Source organism: Plectropomus leopardus, chromosome 7, assembly GCF_008729295.1.
Source record: "Plectropomus leopardus isolate mb chromosome 7, YSFRI_Pleo_2.0, whole genome shotgun sequence".
Taxonomy (NCBI): Eukaryota; Metazoa; Chordata; class Actinopteri; order Perciformes; family Serranidae; genus Plectropomus; species Plectropomus leopardus.
The window spans coordinates 7366771-7393980 of NC_056469.1; the positions used below are offsets into that span (position 1 = coordinate 7366771).

Genomic DNA, 27210 nt, shown 5'->3' on the forward strand with positions numbered 1-27210 from the left:
CGTTTATAGTTGCACATGAACTTAAAAAGGGAAAAAAGCCCTCTGCAGATGTGCTTGTTGTGAATTGATTTAAAATGCAATTCCTCCCACGAGGTAGTGAAGCACGTAAGTCTTAGTCCTCTTTCCATTCAGTTACACAGGAATCCTAAAAAGCTTAATGTTTCAGTAGATATTGTAATTTTGTTTTAACTGTTTTAACTGGAAGCCAAATCATCCACAGAGGTCTCTTTTTCTCCGAAACAAACAGACCCAGTGATTTAAACCGATAAATGCCCTCATTAAAGCAGTTTGAAATTAAAAATGAGTGTTTTTTTTGTGACACTGTTTGGCTTTCGCTAACTACAGTGACTGATGCTAAAATATGAATGGCCCTATCTAGAGCCAGTGTTTGGTTTGTCCATTCTGGGCTGCTGTAGAAACATCCCGGTGCAACAAGGCGGACTCCGTGGATGAGAACCTGCTTCCTGTGTGGAAAAACAGCTCATTGTAATGTAATGATTTTACTGGTGATTACAAACAAAAAACCAAAAACAAACGTATTTTATTCCATTTCTGCCAACATGTCATCCCAAATAATCCTACACACTGGACTTTCAAGAAACCATTCCTTTTGTGAGAACTTTTGATGATTTAGATGATTTATTTAAACTTTTTTTTTTTATTACTAAAAACTATGTTTTTGCCAAATAAATACACAACTAAGATGAGTTGTTAATGGTGATATATTAATATCTGCAAATGGGACTTAAATGTGACCATCTTCAAGTGAATTTACATTTCAGATGGCAGTAAACTGATATTCATGTATCATTAACATCTGTCAGTATTCAGGATTTTTGATGTCCTGCAGCAACACAGTTGAGCCTACATATTATCCTTTGAAAGCTCTGCAGCACTCTCCTTAAAGCGGTGGTACTGTTATGCTAATCCCCTCTTCATCAGTGCCTTGGACTAAGGTCATTCGTTGGAGAGATTCAGTTAAGCAATCAAGACTGAGGATTTTCAAAAGTCCTGTCTGTCAGCTTATTCCTCTGTCTGGAGTCTGAAGGTCTTGTTGAATTGCATTGCTGTCCTCAGTCCGAGAAGAGGACGACAGGTCAGGGTGCCGTGTCTCCCCGTGTACCATATCAGTGTCCCAGACATCTTGTTTTAGAAAAAGTTCAAAAGGACTTTCAAGTAGTTTCAAGGTTTCTTTGAACCTGTATTCCTGCATTATAACCAATAAGTAGCATGTGGGTGTTTCGTCTGAGACGCTATTTATCAGGTTTGAATGAATTTTAATACAAAGTTCTGTGATAGGACAAACACAAAAGGATTACTCTTATCTTTGGAAAGTACTAGGTGGCACTTCATGAAGCTCTTTTCACTTATTTTAACTCTATATCTCATCACGAATTGATTTAAATCTGCAAAAGTTTCATGTCAGTCAGAGCTCTAATATTCTCCGGATTTAGCTCTTCTGAATTCAACATTATTGTCCATAACAATTTAATTAAAATCCCCCAAACTTTAATTTTTTAAAAATTATTTTTGTTTCACTGACATCTTTCAATGCTTGGACACATCATCAGTGATGTTACCTTGGGTCATTGGGTGTTTTGGGTCTTTCAGCAATGACCTAGCTGGTGCTTATTAGGCCCCAGCTCGTTTCCAAGTCGCTTTTGGGGTCCATGGATCACTCTGCTTGATCTACAGCCATCTTGACGCCTTCACTGCCAAATCTTGAGGATCTTCTTGTTGGCTCTCTAGCTGCACAGTCCTGTTATCCCAAGAAACTTGGACTACTCTGCAAAATGACTGGCCTGTGAAGCCTCTGCATCCGACCTCAATGGACTCACAGTGGATCCTCCATTCCTATCCTCTACCTTGCATTACCTTGGTTTTCAGTGTCCCTCTACCTCGTAAATATGTAAATATCTTGTTTACATGTGGATGTCTCTTCTGTGTTAATCTGTTTTTACCCACAGTTGCTGGCTGAATTCGAGTTGTTAGAGCTGTTTAAGGGAAACTTTGCAGATTTTCAACCAGCTCCAGTGTGGAGCTGGCATCACTGCGGTGGCCTGGGGAGAAGCCAAACACCCTCCATCAGCATGTACTCTCCACACTATAATGACAAAGTTTTTTTTAAAGTTTCCCTTTAACTACCTGCATTGCTATTTTCCAAGCTTTTGTAGATGTCATTTTTACAGAAACAGACCTTCATGGCTGGAGCAAGTCAATTCAAGCAGCGCAAACTCCAGGGCTGGGGGTCTGATCCTAGGTATCCTGATATCTAGGAGCAGTCTGTTTTGGGGTGTTTCCATCAGCAGGTCACTTCGGTTCTGTTCAGTTCGGTACACTTTTTTTTCCATTCTGAGAATATATGGATGGTACCTGTACTAGCTTTGGAACTGTTCCCAGTTTTGGTCACTTGGAGTACCTAGCACACTGATCCGGTACTAAAAGGTGGAGCTAGAAACACTGCAGTCCATTGACTGGTCAGTAGAGGATCAACACTCTGCTCAGGGCTGAGTTGTAGCTGGTTTAACCACTGTTCATACATTTTTCATACATTAGTAAACTATAACCATAATATAAAATTATGTTTTGCTCCCTCTGTAGATTGAGAAAAAAATAATTAAATTAAATTAAATTTTTAGTTTTTATAATTTGATTGCCAACTTCTGGCAATTAAATTGCATCAATGCATGAGATGACAGTGAGAATCCATCAACACACATTAAATTCATGTGACAGCTTTGACCACTCCATCTGTTTGTATTGTCACTCTTGGATGAAAAACATGTTCAGTCATGAGTGGATCAGGAGTGGATTAAGTATTTACAAAATATATATAAATTGCAACTGGATTGTGTGAACGGCATATTCTAATAACTCTAATAACTTGAAGAAAAAAATGTGTCAGAGTTTTGTCGCTCCGGTGCTCTAAACCCCAGCTCTTGCCTGACAAGATGTTAATGAACAAATCTCTTGTTATTTTTTTTTTGAAAAGATCACTTTTTATTGCAAGGAAACATCAACTGAACATCACATGATCAAATCAAGGGCCCAACATAGACTGAAATGAACAGACTAGACTACAAACCTGTTATTTCTAAATATCCCATTGAAAGAAACTCTCACTGCAACCTGCTCTAAATATAAAGAAGTAGCCGTGCAGCCCTGTTCTGTGGATGATAAACGGGGTGCAGACTTCACTGTGTATCATCTGTCAGCAAGGAACGAGTGCATCAGTGTGTGTGAACAACCCCACCCACATGTTGTTGTTTTTTTCTAAAGTTGGTTGGAAAAACAATAGATAACACTGGATCCATGTCTGGCCTAATGTGGTCATTGAGATGATGTCTTGGAATCGCAGCTGTCTTTCAAGTGTAAGCTTCAGCGGCCAGGCCCGTGCTGCAGCGAGGAGCCCCCCTGGCTGACTTGGTTGCGGCCGTAGCCTCTACTCTGCCTTCACAAAGGTGATTGGACTGCCTCTCTGGTCGTTGCTGCCTGCTATGAGTGATCCCTGTGCTGATGACATCCACTATGACCCTCAGCAACCGGTCACGGTGCCATTGATAGTGTCCCTGCTCCCTGGGCAACAGCCTAGAATAAGCTCCAGGCATCCTCTTTTCTGGCACAGCGGGCATGCTGGAGTTTCTGCCAAGCCCCAGCATAAAAAGGTTGGATTGGCTGGGGAGGACATCATTGACCGATTGAATCAGGAAATTGATCCGGTGTGGCTCAGACTTCCAGTGCTCTGACCACGAGATAATTCAGTCCACTGCTCGCTCTCACCAGGTCCTCGCCTCCTGCTGCTACATCCTGACTGTATTTTTCTGAACAAATGAACGAAAGACTAAAAATCTTGTTAACATTCATCATTAAAATGGCCAGTTTAGAGGATTTTATCAGCCTTGTTGGATTCAGTTTAAAGACATAATGTGGAAATCTCTAGGCTTGTAAACACACACACACACAGACAAAAAACCCCACTTGACAGTACCACATGCAGTAGCAGTCAGTAGGATCCACTATCTGTACTCTGCATGGATTGACTACATAAAGATCTAACTCTGACTGCAGGACATCCCAATTCCCGTCAAGCTTACTTAGTTCATCCTGCAATGATTCAAGCATACAGTATCTATCTGTGTGTCTGAGCGTGTGTGTGTTTGAAAACTCTCATGATTAGTGTTCTCAGTGACTGGCTGGCTGATGGGGTTGATTTGTCCGACAGTGCTGTGTGTCAGGCAGGCTCAGCGTCCACACTGGAGAACATGAGTGAAGGAGCGGATAATTGATAGTGACAAGGCGCTCCCAGCCTTAATTGCTGCTGGTGAATTAGATTACCTTTTCAAAGTGCCTTCATTAGCAGAGGGAGAGCCATACCAATGGTCCCCTGATTGGCCTCATATTGTTTTGCTGTGAACCTGCTCTGGCAGGGCATGAGGATGTGTGCGTATGTTTGTGACGGTGTGGGTGTGTGTTTGTTTTGGATTGAAATTGCTCGCTAATTTTCATGTACAGCTGTACTGTGACTGTGTGTACGTTATACACAGCCAGTGTCAATGACTGTCAACTTGTCAAAGTGACACATTAAGTAGGAAGCCTTTTTGTTAATTATTTAGCTGCAGTGGTATCCAAATTGTTTTGGTTTTATTAGCCCACTTTTTGAGATATTTGACTCTAGATTTCTACTGCAACCAGAGTATAGTGGGAGTGAATAGAAAATTACAAATGAAGGATACACCAACTATGTGTCTCACAAAAAAGGACTTGATTGTCCACAATTTTCTACAGAGGAAAGAGTCACTGTAGAAAATACTGACGGTGAGATCTGAGGACTAAAGTGTAGTCAAAGACAGGACACAGAAGATGTGGCTGTAGTTCAGCAGGAAAGCGGGCTGTCTGCTAATTGTTGGGTTTGCATCTCATGTCACTGAGAAGGACACTAAACTCAGGGTTTCCTTTTTCCTCCAGGTTTTCTATTTTTGGAACTGGACATTAGGTGCACTGTTGAAATATTTATAGCCCACTGTTTGGTTGTTGAAACAGTGGGCTATAAACTGCACTCTGGGCACAGATGGAGCAGTAGACCCTAACCCCTAACACTGAAACATAAAAAAAAACATAGTGACAGTTCTTCAGCAATTAAAAAATAATACCCATAACAGAACCTGACAGGTGGGGTTTGAAAATTTACTGTACTATAACTGCATATAATCTATGTAACAACAAACATTAGGCAAGAGGTGAAGTCACTTCCTATAGGTGGCAACCCTCCTCCAGGTGTGGACAGGAAAGAGAGACCTCAGCATAGCTCCCTACCTACACACAGCCACGGGATCAGCACCATAGACAGCGCCGCAGAGTGCAGTGACATGGAGAGACATAATGCTGTTAAGTTCAGATGTCTTTTTCTATGTTGTAGCCTCTGTAAGTTACCTTCCCTTCACTGCTATTGTATTGTTGTGGAAGCTGAGATCTCAGAGACGGATATCCTGGACAAATAGCAACAAAACTTTCTGAATAGCGAAATAACAATTAAGATCCGTGAAGAAAAAAACCCCATAAATTTGGACAAAGCAACCCTTTAATCTTGCTCCCCCTTTTTTTTTTTTTTACATATGTTCGTTTCATCTTGTTTCTAGCCTTCAAATCTACAGTTCCATCTTCTCACCTCTTGAGAATGTTGGTAAGTGATAGAAAAAGAAATATCAAAGACTTCCTTAATTGATTCCCAAAGAAATTTGTTTTTTCTCTTGTGTTTTTTCTACAACGATCAAAGGTCAAGGTTATTTGCAGCAACCGGGGGCAAGATATGTATAGCTGGAAAAACTTCATTTGAAGCCTACACAGATTTCCCCCCGACAAACCACACCAACCACCAGACTACAACACAACTTTTAGAGTCTAAATATGAGGCCAAATGTAGCAATAATCCTCATTATCCATTTACTTTATTTATAGAAAAGTGATTTACCTTATAAATAACAAGATATAAGCCTGACCCTAATCCTGACCTTAACTGCCTCTCTTTTTATCCCAAACGTAACAAATTCAACACCAACGTAGCATTTTATTAAGGGTTTTTGCTACTGGACCTTAAAGCAAAGTGGCCGATCATGAACTGATAGTTGGCAAGTTACGTAGCGGGGTGGGCGGGTCACCTAGCTGCTCGATCTCCTGCTATACATAGTCAAATGGGGCGTGTAGGGGCTTTAGCAAGGGGGTCTTGGCTGTATAAATGCATTAAAACTCAGTTCACCAGTCAATAAGAAGTTTGTATGACCCTGCTGCCACTACAAAAAAAAAAACACCCCAAAAGCTAAGGGAAGAGAGAGAAGGGATTTTGCAGAGAGCATGCAATGAAAGTGGAGAGGAGTTATCATTCCATGCAGAGACGGTGACATGAGTATTTTCAAAAAAGAAAAAAAAAAGAACATTTTCTGCCCAAACCCAAAAGTCCAAAACCTCTCTCTTCCCCTCTCTTCATCCCCTGCAGCACCAGTTTCAGCTCCAGTCATCCCATTTCCATATCTGTCTCCAGTCACTGCTCCATCACCAGACCCCCCCCCCCCGTGCCCCCCATCCCCAAAACCCAATGGCATCCCCATCCCTGTCTCGGGCTTCATCCCTGCTCCAGCCAGCCTGCAGCTCCCCCGCTGAGTTAAATGGAGTGTGCCGGCGTCGGGGGAGTCGCGTGTGCTCAGTTGAGCTCAGCTCAGCTGGGCTGCCAGCGTTATAAACTTACTGTGTGATTATTGTCAGAGCGAGACTCCTCCACCCAGGAGGTCTGCGCTGATGGGTACGATGTCACCGGGTACAGCCAGCCATGGAGGGTGGGATGAGAGAGCAAAGGAGGGATAGAAGCCGGGGTGAGGAAAGGACACGGGGACGGAAGAGAAAAACTGTTGGCGGGGGGTGACGGAGAAAAGTAACAGGGATCGAGGGAGAAAGAAGAAAAAAGATGAGAGAAGGGGAACGAGCAGGAGGGCAGAGAATCATCAAAGAAAGGAAAAAAGCCAAGCTGAGCAAGGAAAGACTGATGTGTACCTATCTCAGCAGACAAAGACAAGGGAAAGACACACAGAGAGTGATATAAAGAAGGAGAAGCAGAAGCATAATGTGCAGGGAGAAGAAAGAGAGGCAGCAGGGAAATCAGCAGAGGAGAGAGAAAAGAGGGAGAGACAGGGAGGGTGGGTAGAAAAGAAAGGCAAAGAGAGAAATTAGAGAGAAAATTTTCAAGCGAGTGATGTGTGCTGTGATTGTTTTCTCTCTCTCTCTCTTTCTCTCTCTAAACGGTCGGGATGTGGCCTGTATCTGCCGGCAAGAAGGAACTCAATTTGGGACAATTTACTCTGCAGTCTCAGCCCTGATGCACCTCAGGGACAGAGAATAGAGAGAATGAATGTGAGGGGAGATAGAATCAGCAAGCCACACACACACACACGCATACAACACACACACACACACACACACACACACACACACACACACACACACACACAACGTGCGCCTTGCACACAATTGCCGGCGAGTAGATTTCACTTAGTTAGTTCTAACTCTCCCAGGCGGTCAATACGATTTGAGTTTATAAGGCTTGGAAATGAAAAGCCCAGGATAAGGTTAGATAAACTGTGTGCTATTTGATTTCGGCCCACCTCTCGCAGAAAAACCCACACAAGACAGATGGCCGGAGGGGATACGCTGATATCATGTTGTGCAAAGGGTCATATGGGTGATTAAGGCTGAATGCGTTCTGTGCTTTGACCCTCACACTGAACGCAAACTGGTCTCTCTGTAATGATGAAAACACTTGTATGATTTTTGCATTCTTATCATATCCTTAGTAGTTTTGGAGGGCACAATATTTAAACAAATTCTCAAATAAAAAGGCACTCAACCAAGAAAAAGTTAACTCTTTATGTCCTGTAAGTGAGTTTTTTTTTGTTACTGCTCTTACAGGTTGGCAGCCTGGAGGATGTCTACACCCTCAGGGACAGCAGGGGGCGCCCTGACAGAGCCACCTTTGAGAACAGACTCTCAAACACAGTAGGGGTAAGTCTTTCACTTGTTCCTTTAAATAAACACAGGTAAATAAAATACCCATCACACGTTAGGATCTAGAGAGGGGATCAAGCTGCAGGTTCCCAAAAGAAGCTGCTCTCAGGTTTTTCTTTTTTTGGCCTGACTTGCACTGTCTGTGTAACACAGCGGGAAATGGATTTGTAACTACAGCAAATCAGAGCGTTCAGCTACTTAGACGTGACTGTTTGATACATTTAACACGGCCACGTCAAGGTGAATTCACACTCTGGCATCGGCTCTGATTTTACACAGCATGTATATGCAAATGGAAGTTCATTTGGCTGGCGTTGCTGTTTTAATCAGGGTCTAGTGTTGATTAGCGAGAAGGATGGGAGGGGAAAAAAAAGAAACAGAGCCATGTGGTGAGTAATGGCTGAAAGTTGTTTACCCTGCTTGTGTAGCTTGTGTGCCTGTTCCATCCGATATCACTTTACGCCCCCCCTCACCCTCCTCTTCCCTTGCCACCTTCAACAAGCCGTTCTGCATCACCCTCAGAGCGCACAATGCAGCCTCCTCACAGGGCTTCGGTTGCCAGGGAAACCGTCACCCACGGAGACATCCCGTGACAGCGCAGGGTGAGGGAGGAGGGACGGGAAGGAGGGTCGGGGATGCAGCTTCGGCCCTGTCCGTTCTCCAGGGTGCCCCAGACCTCTGGCCCTTCCCCAACACACTGCCCCTTCAGCAACACATACAAACACAGCAACAGTACATTTAAACAAACACACACACACACACACACACATGCAAGCAGGAGCAAGAAATGGACAGAGTTAAAGAGAGAGAAGATTCCCAACTTCGTGATTCAGAGTTATCATCTGAATCAGTGTGCGTGTGATTAATTGAAGTAATTTATGCACAATCTCCAGTGACTCCATGTATGGTTCATGATTTCATTAAACTGTAACTTTAATTACTTTTCTACCAGCGTAACTTTTGGTGAAAATGAATTTGCACCCCCAAAATGTCCCACATTTTGTAATGAGTCTTAAAATTAATGGATTGCACAAATAATGTTTTGGGATAATGAACAATTGCATTCTTAGACATTGCGTCTCCTTACCAGGTGCTGTTGATTCCTTAAATGAATTAAAATCCGTTGGTTGGTTATTTTCTTGTATGTGAACTAGCATCAAGGCAAGAAAAAAAATCTTTCTCACTAACTAGAAAACGCATTAAATAATGCCTTAGTCCTTAAAAACAATCAGACTAATAGAATCTGCTTTAATAGCATATTTTAGGCTGAACACAGTCAATATTGTAAAGGGGATATGGAGGATGTATTTATGGAGGGTTATGTGTTGCCAAACACAATTACTGTGTGTTGGCTACAGCAGCTGGCCTGCTGCCAGAGCCTGAGCTATACCCCATCCACCCACCTCTGACCAGGCCTCTGTCTATACAGAAGCTGTGTGCTGCTTTTCACTCTGCATCGCACGCTGTACTTCGCATTGTGAGGCAGGTGGGTTACAGTACACAGCTCCCTAATTACTACACTGTGCGATGTTTAGTAAGCCATAACATTGAGACAGAGTTAATGTTAGTTTAATGCTTCTTAAACTGCCCTCTGAGGTGAAAACAGTATTAGAGTAACAAGGTAAAAAAACAATTCTGGCATCACGCATGAGGCATGGATGGATTACTACTGGCCGAAGTGTTAGGGGCCCACCTAGCTCCCACCAAGAAAATGTCACTTGAAGAGATACTTTCAGGAGAATACTCAAAATGACCACAAAAGATGTGAAGGATCTGCAAAGAGGGCCATAACAACCACATACAGGCTCAAATAACAATAAAGAGACACAGCATGGCCAAAAAAGAGACATAAATGACCAAAAATGACACAAAATGACTAGGAACTCACTCAAAATGACAACATAGAGACACAGAATGACCACAAATAGATGCAAAATGACAACAAAAAGACACAAAACGAGCAAAAAAGACACAAGAAGAACACAAAGAGACACAAAATGACAACAAAGACACATAATGATAACAAAGAGACACAAAATGACTGAAAAAGAAATAAAACAACCACAAAAAGACACAAAACGACTACAAAGAGACACAGTACCATAAAAAGACGCATAACTTCAAAGAGACACAAAACAAAAAAACAGGCAAAACCACCAGAAAATGTGTGTGTCATACTCCTGTGGTGGGGTCTTTTGCATATCTGTGCCCAGGGGCTCATTGTGCCATTATCCGCCCATGGTAATAAGGTGTTGAGTGTGCTTTTCTTTAAAGGTATTTCATTCATTTAAGATGAAAGTCTGTGTTACTGATGCATCATCGTGTAGCAAAAGCATTATATGATGGTGGTGTCATGCGTTACATATCTAGTGGAACTAAATTGAGTTGTTGTTTGTTGTCATAGTTCACAGTGAAGTTTTGAATTTTAAAATAAGTGTTTGTTTAAACTTCCTCATTTGGCAAAATCATGTTGGAATCATGTGTTTGGAACATCAGTCCAGGTTGCATCCTCTGAAGAATGATGAAAGGTCAGAAACTTTTCCTGGCTGTGATTTTGACGTTCTCTTCTCAGCATCACAAATAAACCAACATCCTGTTTTTTTAATCTGCCTTCAAAATCACTTTTTTAAAATCTCACCACAAAAGGATGGATGTCCAAGTTACATGCTCTGAAGAGAAGGTCACACAAAGTCTTCTTTCTTTCCCGAAGCTGATGAGTGGTTGAGATGTTGAAATTGTTTTGAGTGTAACTTAAAATACAGTTCAGTGAACAGCAAAAAAAACCCCCCAAAAAACGGTACAGTATTTCTGATCGTCCACTTATTTTCCAACAATACAGTAATATCCCTCATTAACTTAACTTTATTGTTAACTAACTGCTTAACAAGTATGTTAAGTTTCAAAGAAAGGCTCAAATGATAATGTCTGATAATAATATGATAATAATAATGATAATAATGTCTGATTATAATGTCTTGACAAAGTGGATTACCTCCATCATGGTCTCACTGTAGATTATTGTAGCATCACATAGTGTGATGTGAACAGCATGGCACACTGACTTTACGGGTCTTGTTTTAAATTTTAACATACCTTATAGAAATATTATGTTTACACTCTCCAAACTGAAAAGAACAAAAATACTATTTTGGGACATTATCGGCCATATTTTGAATTTCAACTCAAGGTCCACTTATTTGCTTGTTCTGGAGCTTTCAATTGCATCACACCGTCAACATCAGCAGATGACGTTTGCTCGGCTGCCATGTTTTAGGTTTTAACATGTAAACACAGTTCTGAAACAGAAACACTGCAGAGTACTTAAAAAGTTTTAGTATCTGCACTTCCATGACAAATGTGCAAACTTCAGACCATGTGATACTGTCAAAAGCCCCGGAGCAAGAGAGTAAGTCAACCTTAAATGTAGACATTTCTGTCGACCGCTGTTCCCCAGGTCCTTACAAAGTCTAAATTCATTTAAAAAAAAAATAAATAATAGGTCTAAAGAGTAATTAAATACTCTCCAATTTACATTTGTGAGGTCTTAATTGCCACAAACATTTTATCTAATATAATTTATTTTTGTCAAAATGAGTCTAGCCTCTGCACTTACATACCCCAATATAAATACTACTTACATTTATTAACCTTTACCTGCAGTGCTTGAGTATACAAAAGATCATTTGTCCAAAAAAAAAGCAGCTAAATTTGGTTAAAAAGTGGTTATGAAAAGGTCTTAAAAACATACATTTTTAGTGTCTGATTCCTGTAGACACCCTGGTTTCAAAGTATGTATGTATGAGGAACATCACACACCTGCTGGATTATGTTAATACCACAGGACATTCAATAACCACGTGTGACTGGATTCATCCTAATATGTTAGAACGAATCCTGTCATTCATGAAGTAATATAAAATCTACCAAAAATATATATGAGATTTATTCATTTCTTTTGCACATCCCATGTGTTTTGGTATTTGTAATATAGTAATATATATAGTAACATGTAATATATTACCTCTGCTGAATATAATTTCAGAGTATGACCTCTAAGAAGAAAAGATGAAACCTAATATTTTACCACTCACCCCTGCCTTCTTCAGCTAAGTGTAAATAATAATGTGGAACCATGGTCAACAGATGATAATGCATTAAAGAATATCAGAAACACCTCTACATCACAGCCGATGGAAACTATTGTTCAATTCTGCAAAAACAAAGTAAATTGTGAATGTGTTCCATAACAGAGGAATAATAACACACTTCATAAATCAGTGCAATCTGCTGCAGCTGCTGTAGCTGGTATCAAACACTGGATGAGTCACAGCAGTCTGTAGGAATGGAGCTCTGAGGCTACCATGTGGAGAGCTACACTGGAACACTAGACTCTCTCACACACACACACACACACACACACACACACACACACACACACACACAAATGAAGATCCGTGGTGGTTTCTCAGAGGAGGAGGAGGTTTTGCCACCATGTAATCCCGGTCGATGCGGCCCTCTGTTAGCAAAGCAAGAATCAGCTGTTGTATTAATCGCCCTGCTAATGACACAATTAGCAAGGCTGTAGAGAAACGGCTCCACACAAACATGTGAGGGCTCACAGACGACACACAGATAGGGCCACAATATGCCACCTACACATTTACACAGCTAACAGCTCACATGCGTTCTGACTTAAATAGTCACGGAGCGAGACGCATGCTCGAACATGCAAACAGGAATATATGTACACAGGAAACCACCAGACATATAATGCACATACACAGAGATGGCTGCAGCACGACAGAAGACAATAACATCCAAGTTTTTCTCTCTCTTTCTCTGCGCTGCTACCTTGTTTATCTCTCCCTATTTAATCGTATTTAATTGTTTAATCTCCCTATTTTGTATTCTCTTCTAAACTTCTGTAAACTACCAAAATACACAATTATCAAATAAACTAGTTACAAATAAAGTAGCTACTGCTGTAAAATGAAGTTACATAAACTACTGTTATAATAAAGTCTAATATAAGACTGTTATAATGATAAGTACAGTATAAAGTTAAATAACTTACTGTTATAGTAAAGTTAAATTAAGTATTAACATAATTAAATAAATCAAAGCGGAACCCATGGTGCTTTTATTATGAAGGAACCGGCTTGTCTTGGGTCAGAAGTGTTGACGTTTTTGCTGTGTACTTGAAGCTTCTGGTCAACAGCTGGATGTTAGTGTCAGCAGACAGTAACTGTAACCACGGTATGATCATTCATCCACTGAAAACTAACAGCTCTCCGGTTCACGGAATGCAAAGATTTCCATGTTGCACTGGTGCTCCATGGTCGCAACACCTGAATAAATAGTCGTGATCAGAGCTCTGCAGATAGAAAAACACAAAGCCTCACCTGCTGACACTACTGCCACTGCCACTCAATAAAGTTAGACTTGCAGCACCGTTAAACTTGATGATTTATTCTCCGTAAGCTGGAAACCCCTACATCAGGCTCCACCACCCCTCACTGGCCCTCTCCCTAACTGTCCTAACTATCGTACCTCTTGCAGTTTCATTCTCAAACACATAGACACGTCTCTCACTGAACTCTACACTGACCTTTTACAAAATGTCTCAGATACTAACCCCCTGCCAGCTCCTGATGTACACTCACTGGTCCCTGCTGGTGCACTACACACTCAATACACACATACAGAAAACCACTGTGCAGACTCCGTCCTGGTCCTCTGACTTTAAATTTGTTTTAATGCAAAGACTTAGACTTTCTAGTTAGTCTAAGCTGCTGCAGTGTGTGGAAGCTGTGCCTTGTTGTTACTGCCACTAGAGCAGCAGCATGGCTCTCAGCAGAGAAGTCAAAGACAGATGCAGTGCAACAGTTGTCACTATATAAACTGGACAACTGCACAAAGTTTTGTTAGGACAAGACAGTTTATCTCTCAGAAGAAGATGTAAACATCAGAGATCAACCAATCAACCAAAGGAACATGTCTGACCTCTTTTGCCCAGTACTAACAAAACATCAGTCTCACACTGCACTGACTGATGTGTGATCTCCCTGAGTTTTAGCATAGTTGCTATGATAGATACATGTGCATATATGTTGCTCTCTATATGCCCTCATATATCCCCACGATTTAACAAAACAAGTGTGTCCATGGCATATTCATTACTTTCTTGTCCCACAGTGAGATGCATTTTACAGATTTCCATCTAGTGACACTACACTTGTCAGTTATTATGTAATATGATGATAATTCATAACAGTGTCTGAAATCCCACTTTATTGCTAACTTTGGAGTAAGTTTTGAGTGTCTATTACGGAGTGAATAAGTGAACAAGGGAATGAATTTGGACACAACCTTGGTGTCTCACTTTTTCATTTACATACTTAGCCAATCGTGATAACCCAGGTTGCAAGTTTGACGTGAAGATGTCTCTCAGGAGTGTGTTCTGTTTCTCTGGACTGAAGAGAGCAGGGTTTACTTACGGCTGGAGTACACGGGGCATAGACGCACTACGCACGTAGGAGGAGCAGAACAGAGTTATTTACCTGCCACACAGACTCTGGCTTTTCAGCGTGTGGCTGCTGCCAGTTTCGCTGTGAGTGTATTGAGTTTTGCCAAGTGATAATGCAGTCGGTTATGCAGGGTTTGGAAGCGTAGGCTATATTAACTGGTATTGAATTAATTAACTGGATCATTTTTAACAACAGGATGCATTGATTTGTCTGATTTATTTCAATGTGAAAACACACAAGGTTGCTCTGCTTCACATTGCCTCTTATATCATGAAATATGCATTTTTATGATTTTACACCGTTCTATGTAGTTTTTACCTGTTGGAGGGCCACAGAGCTGTGCATAGAAAAAATTAAATAGACCAACCACAAACCATTGACACTGACTATCACAGTGCCCACGTGGTCAAGTGCAGCTTCCTTGGTCAGTGTAGCAGCTTAAGTTGATTATAATGGATGCGCTCTGCTGCAGCCATGCTGCTGCACTTGTCATGCTGCAAGTGCCTTGTGTATTTTGGTTATTACCCAAACTGCAAATGGTTTCACACAATAGGGGCAGGATTTATTTATTTTTTCATGTGCATTTAATTTGCATGTCAGTTTAGTTTTTAGAACTATTTTGTCATGAGTACTTTCACACAGATTGCGGATATTACATGGCAAAAAAAGTACTTTTTTTAAGCGAGACTGATTTTTCTGAGCTTTTGCATCATGAATAAAGACATCAACCAATCACGTTGCGCCTATACTTATGAGCATTATAAAACAACAACACAGTGCTGTAGTCCGAACCAAGGCAGCAAACTTTATTTTAAAGCCCCAGCATACACTGTGTAACAGTTTATCAGAAGGAACTCAAATTCACTCAGAGCATTTCGCTTCAAGTAACTTAATAAAATAGTTTACAGTAGCTGTAGCTATGCAACAACTCACCTGAGACAGACTGTCAGACGCTGCTCTGGGTTGACAGAATCATGGTATTTGTTGCAAATTTGCATCTCTACTGGTGAATCTATTCGCAGCAAAACCTTTTTATATATATTCTATATATTAAACAAGTGGTGCAACTGTTGCAAATTTGCTGCGCTGCCAGTATGTTGAGTGATGACAAATATTAGCAGGCGAGTATTTGCATTTTCATGCTATTTATTCTTCGAGCCCCCAGGTGTGCAAAGGCCTTAAGACCGGAGTTTATATATGCATGTCCTCCTACAAGGCAGGTGCTGATAGTAGTAATTCAGCTGTTGATGTGGGCAATTTAGGGTTTCTTTGTTTGTTCAGTAAAATGTAACTGCAACACTCCAAATTGTTTAACAGAAATGGGGAGCTTTTTTTTTTTTTAACTTGAAGACATTTTGACTTGTCATAGTAGAAAAAGCAGAAGTGTTACTAATTACATCATTGATGATTCAATTATATTCATGTGTCTCAGTAAGCTGTGTCGGTAAACCAACATGCACAATGCCAGAATTCTGAAACTGAAGCAGCTAAATGGAATTTAACCATCATCAGTTTTCTTACTTCTGTGTGCTTTTCCTACTTGACTCCTTTCCTATCATGATCCTATCATGCAAAAATACCCATAGACCTTTTTTATGATGGACATTTTAGCATGTTATAGTAGAAAAAACACAGGTATAATTGTAACATTATATATGACTGCATGCCATTTATGTGAGATTATTAGTATAAGTATACACTTTTGTGTTTCTTACAATGACAAGTGAAATGTCTGCTGTGAAAAATGTCTATTTATTTTTGTTAATGATCCACATTGTTTATCAAACTTAGTATCTGAATTAGGGGTCGACAGATTATCGGTCTGGCCGATTATCGGGACCAGTATTTGGCATTTTGCAGATAATCTGTATAGGTGTTTTATTATAATGATTGCATATAAAATTCATTAATGAAAATGTGACTGTATTACACTCAACCAACACCTGGGAAGGTAGTCTGCAATACATGCAAAAGAAAGTGTCAGCATGGGAGGAACTTTTAATTTGTAAAACCTCAGGGAGCTATTTGTATTCATTCATTTTTTAATTTAAATTTTCACTGAACTTTATAAAAAAAGTTGCAGGGAACTAATTGTATTATAATGTTGAAAGTTTCAGTTTTGATTGAACATTTGCTAAATGCATTAAAACAAAGTTTTGTGTTGGAGTTTGTTGTATTCCAGATTTTTAAATTTCGGCAGAAATATTTTCATTTTTATTGTAAATGTGTATCAGTTCCAAATATTGATTATTGGACTCGAAGTTAAAACCAATATTGGTTGACCCCTAATCTAAACACCTGTTCTTTGGTTGTTACTTGATGGAAGGTCTTGAAACGAAAAAGATTTGAGTGTGAAAATTTAACCCCTCTGAGACTTAAATCATTCACTGAAGCTTTATTGTCTTTATATTGTCATTGACTTGCTTAGATTTTGTTTATACTCAAGTACTTAGGATGCACTTACTTTTAATGTTAAATTTTAAAGGTAATATACTTGAGTTTCATATACAGTATATGGCTGTTACATTCACCCTCATAAACACTACAGGTGGTGAGCTTGAAACATTATTAAGCTAGTTTTACAGATGTGCTCTCTCTCTCTCTATCTCTCTCTCTCTCTCTCTCTCCCACCCACCCACTCTTCTATCCACATGGGATAGAAAATACATTTGAATTTTCCCTCAATGCTTCCTCACTGCTGAAGCATTTGTGTGCTTTTTTCTCTTCTTAGTTTTCTTTTTCTTTTTTTTAGCTATTTTTTTTTTTTTAAAGACTCCAGTCACATCCGCAATCCCGCGGCCCTATAAGGAGCTTTCACGCTTTTTGGTTTGCTTTAGATGTTTAATACCCCCTCTCTTTTGTGTCAGGGAGCCGGAGAGGCGTTAAGAAGCGCTGATAAACCCCACTTAGATCCCTTCCTGGCCCGTCACCCCGGCCTGCCGGGCCGCTTTAGCAGGGAACTGATCTGTGACGGCCTGCCACTCAAACTGAGCACTTCTGAAGGCTGACACAATGGAGTGAGCAACACACCAGAGGGCCTGGGGGTGGGTGGGGGAGGGAGGAGGGAGGGAGAGTGAGGCAGAGGAGGGAGAGGAGGCCAAGAGGTGCCCCAAAAGAAGGCTAGAGAGGGGGCCGAAGTGTATCTCTGTCTTATCTTTCTCCATTTTTTTTCCCAATGTATGCAATTTCTCCCTCCCTACCCTTGCTGCTCACTACAGTAGAGCTCAACCATTTTTTTAACGTGCCTGTGTGTTCACTGTTCATCTTCTAATCTGCGGTAACACACACACACACACACACACACACACACACACACACACACACAACCTCTCTCCTCTGTCTTTCTCTCTCTGTGGTTGGGGCTATCAGCCTGGCAGCCAGAGATGAGAGATTGAATGAAGAGCTAGAGAGTAGATGTGGGGGGTGACAGGGGGTTGAGGTCCAGATAGAGATCAGTGGTGCATCAGGGTCCGGGTGCCGCTTGGTCATGAGGTGTGTTCACTGCTGCGTAGCATCATGGGTCCAGCCAGGGCCAGGCCGGGGCCGATAGAGCCTCAGGAGGCTCAGCTTTGTGATTGACAGGCGAAGGGAGGGGGGTGGGGTTTGAGGGGGGCACGCGGCCACTGCCGCTGCCATCGCCATCACTTTCCCAGGGGGCCGTGGGTGGGTAGCGAAGCCCAAAATGTCAGCGCTGATATCTGTACAGCTCTGCTCGTATCACACTGCTGCAGCTGCCTGCCATCCACCGCATCCACTCATTCATATAGAGACATGGGAGTATTATGTGCACACACACACACACACACACACACACACACACACACACACACACTTTTGTCTGTTTCCTCACCACCTTCCTCAGTCATTCACTTGTATTCTATAGAGCTGTATTTGTGCACACAGGCATAAAGTATTCTCCATAGATGTCTGCAAACACACATTCACTTTTACTCCCTCCATCTTACTGTCTTTTTTCTCCTCCTCCTCCACACATTCACATTGTGCCTCTGTCAGTTCTACCTCAGTCGTTCAATCATGCAAGTGCTCCGCAGCTCTTTTCTTCCTCACTGCTGGAAAACAGTTTTCCCAAATAAGGTTTATTTTTTATAGTCCTGCCTTTGTCTTTTTTCACTGATCTCAAACCTTGTTCTCTCTGCCAGTCTCTTTTTCTGTTAATCCAGGCTTTTATTTTGAAGGGAGACATGTCTGCATCTTTTGCATTAGATGAATTTGAAGCTTTGTGTTGCAACATGTGTTGGGCAGCCACTGAAATAAGTTCTGTTGGTAAATCTATTTGGTGATGTCATTTTTCAGTACATGGTGTGTACTCTGTGGTTTTAGCTGTACTTTTTTATCTGTGTGTGTGTGTGTGTGTGTGTGTGTGTGTGCTGCCTATATGTCACAGCTGGATGATGAATGCGCTGACAGTGGAGGGGTCAGTGTCACAGACAGTGTGGTCAATTGCCCCTCGTCCCCTGAGTCTAACCTTGAGCAACACTCCCTAAAGAGTCTCAATCTGCCATTACAGCCCCTCCACACACACACACACACACACACACACACACACACACACACACACACACACACACACACACACACACACACACACACACACATTCCCCAGTGAGTGTGTGCCATTAGTAGCTGGCAGGGCCTGGTTTGACAGAGAGCGATTAGCTCCCTATCATGTGTATTGATCACTGTGTCCTGGCTGATCTTCCAAAGGAGGGGCCGGCGGGGTTTTACAAGATAGTTGGATCGCGCACGTACACATACACACACACACACACACACACATACACACACATATATCCTTGGTGATATGTGAATGTGCATGTCTTCGTTTAGTTATATAACAATTAGAAACATATAGGAAGTTTTTAGTATTTTTACTATAATCATACCTTGTATCATGAATTATCTATTGAAGTGTCTCCTGTTTTCTCTGTTCACACACTTGTGTCATTTACAGACTGTAGGAGTGTTTCCCAACAGTTTGCGGGTGGTATAAGCATACATTCTGGGAAAACATTTTGAAATTATTATAGGTGGAGCTTAAAGGCTTAAATGATGTATTTTTGCAGACACAATGATTTACACAAAGCGCTACAAACTTGTAGACCACCTGAGAGTCTTGAATGCTCTGGTGTTTGGGTAAAATAGCGAATTACGTAATTGAATGTTCTCAGAACATTATTATAAATATTTTTGAAAGATATGTTAAACTTATATTATATAAGCTCATCCAAACCTCTTGAGTTAACTAGCGGACAGTGTTCTTTAGTTACCATTCACCATTAAATTTCATACATATGCCGCAATGGGATGATATAAATTAAGATAAAGCTGTTGCACTTATTTTAAGGATGGATTTGTGCAAGTATGTTTTTAACAAATGTCTCATCATTATGCTAACAAGCAAATGAAAGGTTATTTAAAGAGTATGTGCATGTAAACCGGACATTATATTCCAGTGATAAGGTTTCACTGGGTTTCTGCATTATGACATTTACAGAAATGTATTGTATGTGCAGATTTTTCCCATAATCATGACAAACCTGGAAAGTCATGGAATTTCTCAATCACATTTTCCTTGCCTGGAAAAGTAATGGATTTAGTAAAAATGATCTAAAGTTTTGGAAAAGTCATGGAATATGGCATGTGTGATGACCTCTTGGCCAGGTCACCCTTGCGAAAGGGATCTTGATCTCAGTGGGTTTCTTATCTGGTTAGATAAAGGTAAAAAACAAACAAAAATCTGTTGCAGTAATCTTCCGTGGATAACAGAATATATCATAAGAGCACATTTATTTTCTGTAGCTGACGCCATAATGTAGCTCTAGCATTCATACATACGTATCCATGACAATGTTTTGTTTACCATGGCATACCGTTCTTCATTTTCTCCTCACGTTCTGTCTCACTTTTCACTTAGGCCCGCTAGTTAAAATTATGTTTGAAAAGAGTTTGGATCTGATGTGTTCGAAAGACGCTGTGCAAATGGGGCAAAAACATAAGAATTCGAACGAGTCCTTGATATGTTATGGAAATGTAGAAAGAAAAAATCTTGTTCACCTTTCAATTAGACATTATCTAAATAATGTGCACAGTAATCCAGATTGTTACACTGAGCTCATTGTGTTTTTTCTTTAATTTATCTTGAATCAATATGGTCAGCCTAATATAAACACCACCAGCAGAACTTTTCTCGTACTACATCCACTTCCTGCCTGAGGTCTGCTGTGTTTCATATTGCACATACAGTGTTCTTAGCTCTATCGGCCCCCCTCACCCTTCATCCGTCTTCCTTGCGTAGTTTAGCCCAGCTCTTGTTAATTGAGTCTAATTGAAGAACATGAAGGGGGAATAAAGCAAGAAGGCTTTTAGGACATAAAAGACTACAGCCGCCTCTCAATAGTATTTATTTTCAACCTCTTCCACTCTGATTTAAGTGTAAGAGGACAATAGTGGCCTGACACTGATATGTGTGTGTTTGTGTGTGTGCGCATGTGTCTGTGATCTGTTGTTTGATTTAGAGTGCCCACCTTCACAGGGACCAGCCTCTTATCAGATCAAAGCTGCAAGCAGCGGCCTGTGAAAGAAACTGAGTGTGCGTGTGTGTGTGCGCGCATGTGTGCTGTGGAGGACAGAGGTGTAGGTGAGGCCGGGGGTGTTTTCGTTGCTTTTAACCCAGGACAATGGGACTGCAAAGGAGAGAGCGAGCTAGCACTCTTTGAACTAATGAAGAGGAAACCTTTTACTCTCCTCCATAAAGATACCCAACTCTCCCTGTGCTATGGATTTTCCCTTGCTTTTAAAGTAGACTGACACAGAATAGGACAAAATATTTAATTTACTCACTGCTTCTCACTGTTTTGCTTTCATCCTCTTAAATCCACAATCTGAGACAACAGGCTGTGCGAGGCCAAAATAAGACTTCAGAAATGGCTCTAGATTGTTAGAGCTGTAGTGCATGAGCATCTAGTGAGTAAGCAAAGGTGTGGATGCTAAATTCACAAAGGGGAAGTGAATGCAACAAACTAAAAGTTAAGCTTCTAACATTTTAATGATTGACCAAAGTTAACATTTTTTTTTTTTTTAAACTAATGAATTACTGTGTGTTGTGATTTCCAGGTTCAGTGGGTGCAAAGGCAGCACAGTCATTACAGAGACAAGCGGGTTCCTGTGACAGGACTGGACCACAGTACCACTCACAGTAAGTTTTTAAACACCTCTCTGCAGTGATGCTCGTTATGGAGTTAGATATTTTCGAAAAAATAACTTGGAACCAATTGAAAGTCTTGCATTTGTTGACCTCCAGTGGGTTAAAGCAAGAGAGACGAGTAGGGCACAATCTGCTGACAAACTCCCGCACACTGTCTAACTTGCAAAGAAATGGATTTATTGTGACGTCCATGTAACTAAACCTCACACTCAGGCAAGTTAGTTTTTGGGTAAAGACAATGATGGAACAGTTTGATGAGTTCAGAGAATTACATTACTTTACTGTGACATAGCCTTTAAAATCAGAAAAAGACACTTAAAATATTATATTCCAAAATTTAAGAAGATATCTAGTCTCATGTGAAGATATCAACATATATCACCCATTGCAACATGGAAGTGCGTATGGCTTTCTTGAGTATATTTATCTTGCCATTTTTTGTTTATCTAAATGCCTTTTCGACGTCATTTTGATCCTTATGATGATGAACCTCTCTGATCAATTCAGTTCATCAACTGCAGCTGTTTTATGTCTGTTAATATTGACATCATGCATGTGTATACCCTTAAGTCCAGCCATATGTATATTATTGGTTATAATGTGTTATGATGTATGTGTATTGGGAAGTGCTGGGTGTGTTTGTACATGAATGCACTGGCTCACATCCTGCTCTGGTGCTGTTTCCCTCTCTTTCTCATAATCCTCCCTGTGTCGCTCAGCCTCTGCTCTGATAGATGTTATGAAGGCAAGTTAGAGAGAGACAGATGAAAAAGCCAGGACGTGGCGGATGAACAGTGCGGCTGTATGTGTATTCTCATGCAGGAGAGATAGAAAAAGAGTGTACTTGTATATTTTGACCAATTTGAACTTTTGAAGTCTAATACTTATTACTAGTATTTTTAGATTGAAGCTGCCAATGTTCAATATTGTGTGCCAGTGTTGAATATCTCAAATATGACCATTTCCATGCCAAACACAGTTTCTTGGCAGTGTGGAAAAGATTCATTATAGGATTCCAAACTCTATTTAAGCACTGTTTTGCTTAATTTCGGTCATGTACAATTAGTAAGACCAGTATTAGTTCCATGGGTGTAACATCTTAATTAGTTAGCTTTTAAGGTGATATTATAGGATGCTCTTTTTTTTTTTTTTTTTACCTTATTTGGACAGAGCCATGTCTTTCCAGTCTTTATGCTAAGCTGATCATCCCCTGGCTTTGACTCCAAAGATGATGCGTGGACTTGACGCTGGTATTGATCTTCTCATCTCAAACACGACGAGAAAGAAATTAAGCGTATTTCACAAAATGTTCACTAATTTTTTTTAATTAGTGGCCTCTTCCAGACTGTACTCAAGCTAATTGGTTTGGGTAGCGTCTTAGGTCTGTGTGTAGATCCGAATATATACAAGTGTTCTCTATATTATCAATAGCAATTATGCTGTGATTTTCTTTGTAATGTGATTCACAAGTATTAATCAGAAAATTCCTATCTTGTGAAGTAGGTTTTTTGGTTATTTCTATAAAAGAGTTTTTAAAGAATGCATCTTCTGATCAAGTTTTTGGCCTCGGTCCCAATCCAAGTCCTTCAATACTGGATATCTGCCAATATCCAGTCTAATCAGATAATTACTGTATGTGTATCTAAATGTTGATTAAATATGTATCTGACACATTGACACAACAAATGTGGCCCATTGACTACTTTGGTGCACGTTATTTCCTCATTAAAAACTATTTTGTTGATGAGCTTCAATTATATTAATATGAATGAAATTTTTTAATGGAATAATGCAAAGTGATGCAATCAGCCATAGAGAAGATGTCTTGCTCTGTTAGAGTTGTTGGGACTACAGAAACACATAGTCCACCTCTTGTACAATGGTTTCACAGAGTGGACTTCATGCACTCATAAAATCTTTGGCTGATGACAGACCAGTTTTTTTTTTGTTCTGCCATCAAGTCACTTGTGTAATTAATGTTAAAAAGTGCAATCATACAATCTGGCACCACATCCACACACTGTTATTGTGCTTGCACTGTAGGCTGCAGGCTCTGTATAGCAGCACTGCAACATAAGCAGGCTAAGGTAGACAAAACACACAGAGTACAATGGATAAGAATTTGGTCACCTACATTTTAGCTGATATAGCTCCTTTTAGAATATACCTCCGAATAGTCCTGACATCAAATTTATGGATCAGCCCGGGATATACCTATTTTCAAGAATTTAAAAAAATATATTTTTGGTTATATTTATGATTTGTATTTTTTCATGGGGCAAAGCACATCATGCTGTTGGTGGTGTTTGTGTTTGGATTGGGTCAGATCATCCTTGGGTCTGATATCGATTTGGGTTACTGTGCACCAGTTCCCGTTCAAATTCGGTCTTTTTAAAAACAAATAAACAAAATAATTAATTTATACATGTCTGCTTTGGGTATGTTTCCCGTAGTTTCAGATTTTGTCCAAATGTTGGACCAGTGAAACTTCAACATCACAACAGCAAGCACCGATGATGACGATGCTGTCACAAATAGTTTAGTCTTGTTTTTGTTTCCAGAGACATACCCAAGATGGCACACAGTTTTTAGCTAATCTACCTCTATTTGTTCCGTGGTGCTGTACCTCACTGGAAAACATTGCACTCCGAAACAATGGATCCAATTGCTCATTTTTGTTTGCTTGTGTTGGTGAATAACTAGTTACATTTAACAGTTATGTAATTAAATTTGACAGTTAATGTACTTGTAATCCATTACAGTCACTGCGTTTTTGAAAATAAAATTACAATGTTGCAGTTATAAAAGGGTTACATTTAAATCAACTCTTTTGTGGAAAAAGTATATATGTATAATGTAACATTGATAATGTTTCTCCGCATGTTTTTGCTGTGCAGGATTTTGGCACTTTTCTGGACAATGTGGGTTAGCAAAATCTTTGGGACAAATTTGACTAACACTTAAAACACTTACGTTATTAGGACTTTTCAACCCCGTTTAAAACATTTGATAGAAAAGTAATCAAAAAGTGATGTAATAAGTTACATTAATTATACAATGAATAAGATAATTATTATAGGCACATTACTTATTACATTTTAAAGAGGGCAATAAGTAATCTCCAACAGATTATATTCCAAAAGTAACCTTTCCAGCACTGGTGTTGGCCATATTGACAGCACTTTGTACATGTATAAAACATCCACAGACTAATTTGAGAATCTCTGTTAAACACATGCTGAGACTTAGGCCTAATTAAAGTGTAGTAGGCTGATGTGTCAGTAATTAGTTCGTTCAGAGGGATTATTCAACCACAGAAAGTTGCATACCGAGTCGAATGGTTGGGGATCAATACATGTACCATTACACCTCTAATTAATACTAATGCTTAGAATATATTCATGCATGTTTCTGTGCAATGTTTTATTACAGTCGTTTCAGAAATGAGGCTTCCCATTAACAACTAGCGTTATATTAATTAATTTTACAATACTCACAGTATATTATGAAACAAACTGATTCATATCGGTCATGTAAGAGTGGGAGTGATTAAGGCAGTGAGATGGAGCACTGTGGAGGGGTGAAAATGTGAAGAAAGCCGGAGCGAGTGGCAGTGAGTGCATGAAGCGTATGGAGAGAAAGGTGCAGGCCTCGATGAGCTGATAGCACATCGACAGACAGCGAGCCAAGCTGTGCCGCCGTAATGAGATGCTAATGCTATGCTAATGATATGGTAATATGCCGTCAGTATTCCACCTCACTGGAGAGACGGGGAATCTGGAAGGCCTTTCACCATTGGTTGGAGACCGGGGACTTCCTGAAGTCAGAGTTGAAAACAAAAAAAAAAAATGAAACTACACACACGTGCACACACATCCACATATGATGGGTCTGTGTGTTTGCAGGTTCCCGGAGGAGACAGTCTGCAACTGACAGGCAGCCTGAGGAGAATAAGAGTGACCAGTCCCTCACCTTCAATGACCCGCTCTGGCCCATGCAGTGGGAACTGGTGGGTGTAATTGTGTGTGTGTGTATGTGTTTGTGTGTTCATTGGACTTATCTGAAAGCACCCTCTCTCTCCTCTCTCGTCCTCATGGTGAAGGATGTTCCTCTGACAGGCATAAGTCAAGCACGCTTTCATGTGTGACTGGAAAGCGAGACAGAGGATAGAGGGAGGTAGGCAGATTATGGAGAAGAAAAGAGAGAGAGGAGGTGAAGGGGGTTGTCCGTGTTGAACTGAGACAGATGTCGGGGATTGATGAGGCTCGGAGCAACACTGACACACAAACTGTCCTGCAACAAGACAAGCTCATTCCTTCAGCAGAATCTTGTTCCTGTGGGTTTGACCGATATGTGTTTGTGCAGAACAACAGCGGGACAAAAGCAGTGTGTTTGGATATGAAAACATTATATTTATTATGGTAAAGTATTAGTAAAAAATACCAACTTCAGTCCGACTCTTCAGTAGCTGCATTTACAGTCATTTTTAAAGATTTTTTTAATGTAATTTTTTTTAAAGACAGCTTCCTGTTTTCGTAACATCCAGGCCCTCTATGCACAAGTGGTTTGACTTAAGTCAAAGTTGTTTGCCTGGGCAAACTGCTTCAACAAAATTCTGTTCATATTCAGCAAAGTAACTAGTAAGACTTGGCTTTGTTTAAAAAAATATTTATACCGACACTGATATGCTACCCAAATTTTGGCACCAACGCATAACTTTTCTCAATTTTTTTTCCAATTCTTTCTTACAAAATCCTTTTTCATGTAACATAAGAAATGGAACTAGATCAGTAAATCCCCTTGACTCTGATAGTCACTTATCCCAAATATAAACATATTGATACATTTGTCAGCTCATTAATAATGAGAAAATACAGAACAAAATTGCCAGTCTTTAAGATAATTTAGAAACAGTGTTGCAATTTAGTGATGGGAATTTCCAAGATTTAATTGATACAAAGGCCATTGATGATTCTGCTTATTGGTCCAATTCTTTATCAATTCCCGTATTGACTCCTGATTAATATTTGGTGTAGAAAAAAGAGGTGTATAATATATGAACATCTGTGCAGTGTTCATTTTCACTTACGTCTGTAATAGGGTTCAACTGATGTTGGGTTTTCAGGGCCGATACTGATAATTTGGAACCAATATGAATTGACAATGAAAGTGAAAATCTCTCTGTCAATATTTAGAATTTGGAATATAACAGACTCCAACAAAAAAACTTTGTTCAAATGCCTTCAGCAAATGTTTAATCAGAACCTAAACATTAAACATCATATACAGCAATTTTTTTCATGAAGTCAAAAAATAAAAAATGAAAAAAATAGAAAAAAAGCTCCTTAAAGGCTTTATAAAGTAAAAGTTTCTCCAATGCTGATACCTTCTTCTCATGTATTGCAGACT

At 40.1% G+C, this 27210-nt stretch overlaps 1 protein-coding gene across 1 annotated transcript in view; it reads left to right on the plus strand.

Annotated features, from left to right (window-relative positions):
• LOC121946024 (neuroendocrine convertase 1-like) overlaps nucleotides 1-27210 on the plus strand; it is a 204329-nt gene that overhangs the window by 10978 nt on the left and 166141 nt on the right. Inside the window, exons 3-5 of the mRNA XM_042490429.1 lie at nucleotides 7954-8046; nucleotides 21711-21792; nucleotides 25707-25810. Of these exons, the coding sequence (XP_042346363.1) occupies nucleotides 7954-8046; nucleotides 21711-21792; nucleotides 25707-25810 (279 nt within the window). The remainder of the gene's footprint in view (nucleotides 1-7953; nucleotides 8047-21710; nucleotides 21793-25706; nucleotides 25811-27210) is intronic.